Consider the following 7,500-nt stretch of genomic DNA (forward strand, 5'->3'; position numbering starts at 1 on the left):
ATATATATATATAGAAAGAGAGAGAGAGAGAGAGAGAGAGAGAGAGAGAGAGAGAGAGAGAGAGAGAGAGAGAGAGAGAGAGAGAGAGAGAGAGAGAGATTCTATATGCATCCTACATATACTGATAATCTTGTTGTTTGGCAAAGCTCCGCTGTGACAGTCGTTTCCCTCTTCCCGTCACTAAACGCGCCTATGCTGCTAGTTCCTGTCCTGCCGTCTTAACCCCTCCCCCTCTTCCCCTCTGCCCGGAACACGCCATTGACGCACCTCACTGGACACGTATTCGTAGAGTCTGTTGTTGCCAGCCTGCATGCGGCGAAGCAGTGGCGGCAGGTTGTCTGGTATGTGCCGTAGCCACAAGGTATCCTGAGGGAGAGAGAGAAATGATAGGGTGGTACTGGATGTGTGTGTGTGTGTGTGTGTGTGTGTGTGTGTGTGTGTGTGTGTGTGTGTGTGAGTGCGTTCGCCAACTATACCTTGCGGTGCCCGCCACGGGGCGTGGCGCAGGCATTGATGGAGGCAGAGGCGCGCCGATTGTCCCTCAGAGCCGTGTAGTCCACTGGGTTAGGCTCCACCAGCAGCCCCCGGAACCCTAACTCTTGCTCCACAAAGAGAGTGAGCGACATGAACTCTCCGTCCTGTGCGCCGATCTCAAGGAATGTGCCGGGCCGCTGCGGGAAAGAAAGCGATCAGTGGCCGAGGGAACTGTCCGCACTTGTCCCCCGCTGCCAGAGGGTAAAACATGTAAGGGTGCGCGGCAACATGCCGACTGTCGTTGACTTTCGGACACCTAAGCACTTGTGAATGTATCGTAAGTGGAAAAGCGGTTATTTTACACGTGAAGGAACCTGGAATCGCTATCCCGCACCTCCACTGTTTTGGTCTTGAAAAATGAATCATGATATTGTAGTGCGTGTGTTTAGGTGATGAAGACGCTTGATTTGAATAATTCTGTGAGTCACGTCGCCTTCACGAGTGTCTGCTTACCTGATAGTTTTTGAAGTACGTGTTGATGAACTTGTAAGCCTCGCCCCAATTACCCATGGTGCCCCACGGAGGCTTCTCTAGGGGGAAGGGAGGTTTGTAGGCGCCCCGCGATGCTGGCGGGTCTACCCAGTACTTCTGAATGTGGAAGATGGCGTCCCGGTCCAGTGATGGGAGGGGCCCCTCCAGCAGGTCCTCCAGGCACTCTGTGATGTGAATTAGTATGAGGAACGTAACTCTCTCTCTCTCTCTCTCTCTCTCTCTCTCTCTCTCTCTCTCTCTCTCTCTCTCTCTCTCTCTCTCTCTCTCTCGTTCACCGTGGCTGCAGTAGTACTGGAGACCGGCGCCTGCGTGCAGGGTCAGGTTCACCATCAGGAAGGTGGACAGGCCACTAGCCAACACCAGCCGGCCGTACTTGCGCGCCGCCCACGATGTCATGTGTTCGATCCCACCCACGTTCATCCTCACCTGCTGGAAGCGAGCACTGTGTGATAAGATGGGGATCGCCGCCACTCCACCACTTCCCCACCAGGAGCGTGTGACTTACCCTATCGCTGAGTGCAAGGAAGTGTGAGGCTCTACACATATTACAGAGGTCAGAGTTTGGTTTACCTTATCACTCTATAATCAGCCGTTCCCCCAGATATTGGAGAGACGACGGCACAAGACGCTAAAACCAACACAGTGAAAATATTTGCGAAGGTTAATCCGCAGGGCTGCTTCTGGGAAGAATAAGAGGATGCGAGGGACTGGAACACTCACCAGGAAAACGAGTCTGAAAAGATATTACGGTATCGCGTCGCCTACCGCGCTGCCTCACGCACAATGAAATGCAATAAGTCTCCTCCACTACTTCATAATGCTATACGTCAGAAGAATTCTTATGTAAAAAGAAAAAAACACAGTAATCATGCATACCATTCATGTTATTTCCAGCTTTGCATACACACCTCAAGTAGTTAAAGAAAATGTACAGGAAAACGTCATGATACTTCCAACGCATCAGGATAAAATGTTACAAATATTATTTCACTTTTCACCGGTACACGTTCACTCTGTCACTTGAGATATACAATAGGTGCATCATTAACAAACATTGGTACAGTGCATGAACAGACGTCCAAAACTAACCAGGAGAACTAAAGAAGAGGTAGAGTGTGGAAAATAAAAACAAAGCCAGGCAGAGTATATACAGCAATGTTTGACGTGGCGGTGCACCCTCAGGAGATGGTGTATGGTCAACTCTTATCTAATAAGTCTTTTCTCTCACTACGGCTGTTTTTCCAAAGGATACAGATGGTTAGTCGGGTTTTCATGGAAGTTTTCTTTCTTTAAAGATGCATAATCTTTGTTGAAATATCAATAAAATCATTAAAAAAAATGTTTTTCACCCTCCTCCAAAACATAACTTCTGTTTGAGTCTATACTGAAAGATAATACACCAAAACGCTTAAGGTTTGGGTCGTATGTCTAATGTCTTACTATAGGTCATCCTTTCTCTCTTCACTCTGACCACCAGCGATATAGTTCCACGGGGATGATGGTGGGGGAGCTTGATATCATCTGCAAAAGGAGGATGTGACGAATATTTGCAGCAGCACGGCGCCTAGAACGAGAAGGGCGGAGCGCTGCATCCTGGGGGACGCTCTCACGGACAGCAGGGCAGGCACCACCACCCAGTGATATGTGAACACCACCGCCAGCGTCGCCGTCAACAAGCCGCCGCCGCACACCAGCCACTCGTCCAGTCTGCGCCGCCGCCAAGCAAGTGACACCGCCATGTCAAAGGGGAGAAGATGGAGAAAAAGGAGAAGTAGTCTTAAATCCCTTATGACCGGAGTATCTTCTGGTACAGTAACAAATGTCTTGCTTCCCTACAACTACTACTTATACTAATACTGATATATAGAAGTAAAAATACACATTACTCTAAAAACTAAAGGATGGATGTACTTATTATACTGTATATATATATATATATATATATATATATATATATATATATATATATATATATATATATATATATATATATATATATATATATATATTTTTTTTTTTTTTTTTTTTTTTTTTTTTTTTTTTCAGTAGGGGCACCAGCCAGGGGCAACAAAGCTGCATTAAAAAAAAAAAAAAGGCCCATTAAGGTGCCGGTCCAGGAGCAGAGTCGCAAGCGGTAGTCAAAAATTATAAGATAGGTGTCGTGAAACCTCCCTCTTGAAAGAGTTCAAGTCATAGAAAGGTAGAAATACAGAAGCAGGCAGTGAGTTGTAAAGTTTACCAGAGAAAGGGATGAATGATTGAGAATACTGATTAACTTATTAGAGAGGTGGACAGAATAGAAATGAGAGAAAAAAGAAAGTCTTGTGCAGCGAGGCCGCGGGAGAAGGGGAGGCATAGGGTTAGCAAGATCAGAGGAGTAGTTGGCATGAAAATAGAGGTAGAGGACAGTAAGAGATATAACATTGCGTCAATGAGGAAAAGGTTGAAGACAGTCAGTTTGAGGAGAGGAGTTGATAAGACGAAAAGCTTTTGATTTCACCCTGTCTAAAAGGGCAGTATGAGTGAAACCCCCGACCCACATATATGTGAAGCATACCCCATACATGGGCGGATAAGGCCCCTGCACAGGGTTAGCTGTTGGCGGGGGGTGAGAAAAAGTGACGAAAATGACTCAGAACACCTATTTTCATAGAAGCTGCTTTATCTAGGGATGAGATGTGAAGTTTCCAGTTTAGATTAAAAGTAAAAGACAGACCGAGGATGTTCAGTGTTGGAAAGGGGGACAGTTGAGTGTCCCTGAAGAAGTGAGGATAGTTGTCTGGAAGGTTGTGTCGAATTGATAGATGGAGGAATTGAGTTTTTGAGGCATTGAACAATACTAATTTTGCTCTGCCCCAATCAGAAATATATTAGAGAGATCAGAAGTCAGGCATTCTGTGGCTTCCTTGCGTGAACTGTCTACTTCCTGAAGGGTTGGACGTCTACGAAAAGACATGGAAAAGTGCAGGGTGGTATCATCAACATAGAAGTGGTTACGACGAAAAGTTTGATTTAGAAGATCGTTGATGAATAATAGGAAGAGAGTGGGTGACAGGACAGAACCCTGAGGAACACCACTGTTAATAGATTTTAGGAGAAGAACAGTGACTGTCTACCACAACAACAATAGAACGGTCAGAAAGGAAACATCAGATGAAGTTACAGAGAGAAAGATAGAACCTGTAGGAGGGTAGTTTGGAAATTAAAGCTTTATGTCAGATTCTATCAAAAGCTTTTGATATTTCTACGGCAACAGCAAAAGTTTCACAAAAATATCTAATAGAAGATGACCAAGACTCAATAAGGAAAGTCAGAAGATCACCAGTAGAATGGCCTTGATAGAACCCATAATGACGATCAGACAGAAGGTTGTGAAGTGTTTAAGAATCCTTCTATTGAGGATAGATTCAGAAACTTTAGATAGGCAGGAAATTGAAGCAATAGGACGGTAGTATGAGGGATTAGAACGGTCATCCTTGTTAGGAACAGACTGAACGTAGGCAAACTTCGAACAAGAAGGAAAGACAGATGTTGATAGACAGAGCTGGAAGAGTTTGACTAAGCAAGCACAGAGGAACAGTTTTGGAGAACAATAGGATCGACCCCATCAGGTCCATAAGACTTCCGAGGGTTTAGGATAGCGAGGGGATGGAAAACATCACTGCGAAGGATCTTAATGGGTAGCATGAAGTAGTCAGAGGGTTGAGGAGAGGGAAAAACAAGCCCTGAATCATCCAAGGTAGAGTTTTTAGGAAAGGTTTGAGCGAAGAATTCAGCTTTAGAAATAGATGAGATGGCAGTGGTGCCATCAGGTTGAAATAAAGGTGGGAAAGATGAAGAAGCAAAGGCTAGGTGCCAGAAGTCTCGAGGGGAGTTAGATCTTGAAAGATTTTGGTACTTTCTATTAATGAAGGACTTTTCGGCTTGGCATGATTCCGGGCAGAAATATAAAGTGCATGAGACTCAGGTGATAGAAAGTTCAAGTACCCTTTGTGGGCCACCTTTCTATCATGTATAGCAAGAGAATAGTCTGTGTTAAACGAAGCCTCCATGCCAGACACTATCACCTCTGTTATGCGCTCAGCACACAGAGACAGGTCTCTGACACACATGCAGTAGTCATTCCAAGGAAAATCAGCATAATGTCTTCTCAGGTTCCCCCAAATAGCAGAGACAAAACAACACAGACACCTCCGCTTCGGGGATCCTGAGGAGGAATTGGACCGATAGGACAAGATCTAGATATGTTGTTGTGATCAGAGGATCTCAACAGAGAAGATAGGGTGACAGCAAATAGGAAAAGGTCTAAAGTCTAGTTCACCAGGATGGTCAGTGAAGGGAGAGGAAAGCTAAAGCTGGTGGTGAACATTCAAGTCTCCATGAATGGAGATCTCCGCAAAAGGGAAGAGAATCAGAATGTTCTCCACCTTGGAAATTAACGAGTCAAAGAATTTCTTATAGTCGGAAGAGATAAGTGAAAGGTATACAGCACGTATAAATTTAGTTTGAGAGTAATTCTGTAGTCGTAGCCAGATGGTGGAAAACTCAGAAGATTCAAGAGTATGGGCATGCAACATCCAGCTTTGAAATGAAAATGAGGATAGAGAACGAAGGAGGGAACAGAAAAGGAGCTACAGTCAGTTGACTCAGACATTTGTGTTTCAGTGAGGAAAAGAAGATGAGGTTTAGTAGAGGAGCAGTGGTGTTCTACAGATTGAAAATTAGATCTAAGACCGGAAATTTTTTCAGAAGTGTCAAGACATTTAAGGTAGATACCAGAAAAGTAGACCGACCTGGGGACATTTCTGATCCCTTCCCCAGATGGGGACTCAGAGGCTATATATATATATATATATATATATATATATATATATATATATATATATATATATATATATATATATATATATATATATATATATATATATATATATATATATATATATATATATACTAAAGCTACACATATAAGCAGGGGCGTACTGCGGTAATTACTCAATTATCCCCTTGGAGCAACTGGCCTGTCTAACTGTAAAACCCTCCCAGTCTCCTCCAAACCACGCTGTCTGCCCTTGTACATCCAACTCTTCCAAGCTACCGACTATGACTAAAGCGCTGGAATGCCTCGCACACTCGTGGTCACGAGGATATGACTCATGCGGGAGGGGAGAAGGAGAACTGGGGAGCGACCCAACACCCACCCCCCGCCGCCGCCTTGCCTCACTCAACGCTGGCTTAAATGAATGAGATACTTTTCTTCTGAAAATTCTGGTGACTAAACTATGAGGCATGGATGACTACTGATTACTTTATCGTCAAGAGCAACTCTTCTACTACAAATTACATGAGGTTTAACATGAGGGGGACAAAGGGAAAATACTGAAATTAAATAGGGAAGGAAACTGGATGGGGAATATAATTAATGTAGCTGTGGGAGCGAGGCAAAGGATCATCGCACAGCAAGCACCCCTGCTTCCGTTCTCTCTCTCTCTCTCTCTCTCTCTCTCTCTCTCTCTCTCTCTCTCTCTCTCTCTCTCTCTCTCTCTTCTTCCCATCCTTCTCTCTTCATTCTTACATCTTATGCCCCACACAATATATATATATATATATATATATATATATATATATATATATATATATATATATATATATATATATATATATATATATATATATATATATATATATATATATATATATATATATATATATATATATATATATATATATATATATATATATATATATATGCACACACACACACACACACACACACACACACACACACATACAAGATAGAATACTAAATAACGAAGAGAGAGAGAGAGAGAGAGAGAGAGAGAGAGAGAGAGAGAGAGAGAGAGAGAGAGAGAGAGAGAGAGAGAAAATTATGGTGGGGGGTGGAGGGATACAGACACAAAAGACTGAAGCAACAAGAGCTCATAAACATTGCGATCTCATATTACACAGGTTTGCGAGACTATAAAAGTGAGGAGGAAGTGTGGTGCAGCCTCCACGTCCCACACCTGCTAGTCGTGGCGTGCAATCTGCTACTTGTCCCGCTCACTCACCTAAAGATCTGCTCACGCTGCACCGGGTCAGAGGTTATTACCCCAGCTGACCTCTCATGAATGCTATGCTGATGTTGCTCCTCAACCTTTTTCCTTCCCTCCTGCGTCACCTCCTCTTCTCCGTCTTCTTCATCTTCGTGTGACTTCTCTTTCTCCTTTCCTTCATTCTTTTCTTCTTTCTCTTCCCTCGCCTTCTCACCTCTGAGGATATGAAACATGATGATGATGAAGGAGTCTGTCTGTCAGTCTGTATGCATTAACGTACAGTGTACGTGTTTGTGTATGTGTGTATGCGCACAAATATAAATAAATCAAGGAATCCAAAACCCAAGATTACACACACACACACACACACACACACACACACACACACACACACACACACACACACACACGTACGGAT

The 7,500-nt window shown here is 43.7% G+C and overlaps 2 protein-coding genes across 3 annotated transcripts in view; both read right to left on the reverse strand.

Moving 5' to 3' along the window:
• LOC135102131 (uncharacterized) overlaps positions 1-1,730 on the reverse strand; it is a 6,224-nt gene extending 4,494 nt beyond the window's left edge. Inside the window, exons 1-5 of one of the 2 annotated variants that reach the window (XM_064006912.1) lie at positions 1,597-1,730; positions 1,302-1,452; positions 988-1,190; positions 477-671; positions 268-366 (exon numbers count right to left, since the gene is read on the reverse strand). In XM_064006912.1, the coding sequence (XP_063862982.1) occupies positions 268-366; positions 477-671; positions 988-1,190; positions 1,302-1,446 (642 nt within the window). In that variant the 5' untranslated portion in view covers positions 1,447-1,452; positions 1,597-1,730. Of the gene's footprint in view, positions 1-267; positions 367-476; positions 672-987; positions 1,191-1,301; positions 1,456-1,596 lie in introns of both variants that reach the window. The other variant, XM_064006913.1, reaches the window with a different exon arrangement.
• Positions 1,731-2,398: 668 nt separating this feature from the next.
• The window catches only part of LOC135101768 (uncharacterized), a 39,834-nt gene continuing 34,732 nt past the window's right edge, over positions 2,399-7,500 (reverse strand). The window contains exons 20-21 of the mRNA XM_064006059.1: positions 7,098-7,298; positions 2,399-2,733 (exon numbers count right to left, since the gene is read on the reverse strand). Coding sequence (XP_063862129.1) covers positions 2,544-2,733; positions 7,098-7,298 — 391 coding nt within the window. The 3' untranslated portion in view covers positions 2,399-2,543. The remainder of the gene's footprint in view (positions 2,734-7,097; positions 7,299-7,500) is intronic.

The sequence above is a fragment of the Scylla paramamosain genome, chromosome 7 (genome assembly GCF_035594125.1).
Source record: "Scylla paramamosain isolate STU-SP2022 chromosome 7, ASM3559412v1, whole genome shotgun sequence".
Lineage (NCBI taxonomy): Eukaryota > Metazoa > Arthropoda > Malacostraca > Decapoda > Portunidae > Scylla > Scylla paramamosain.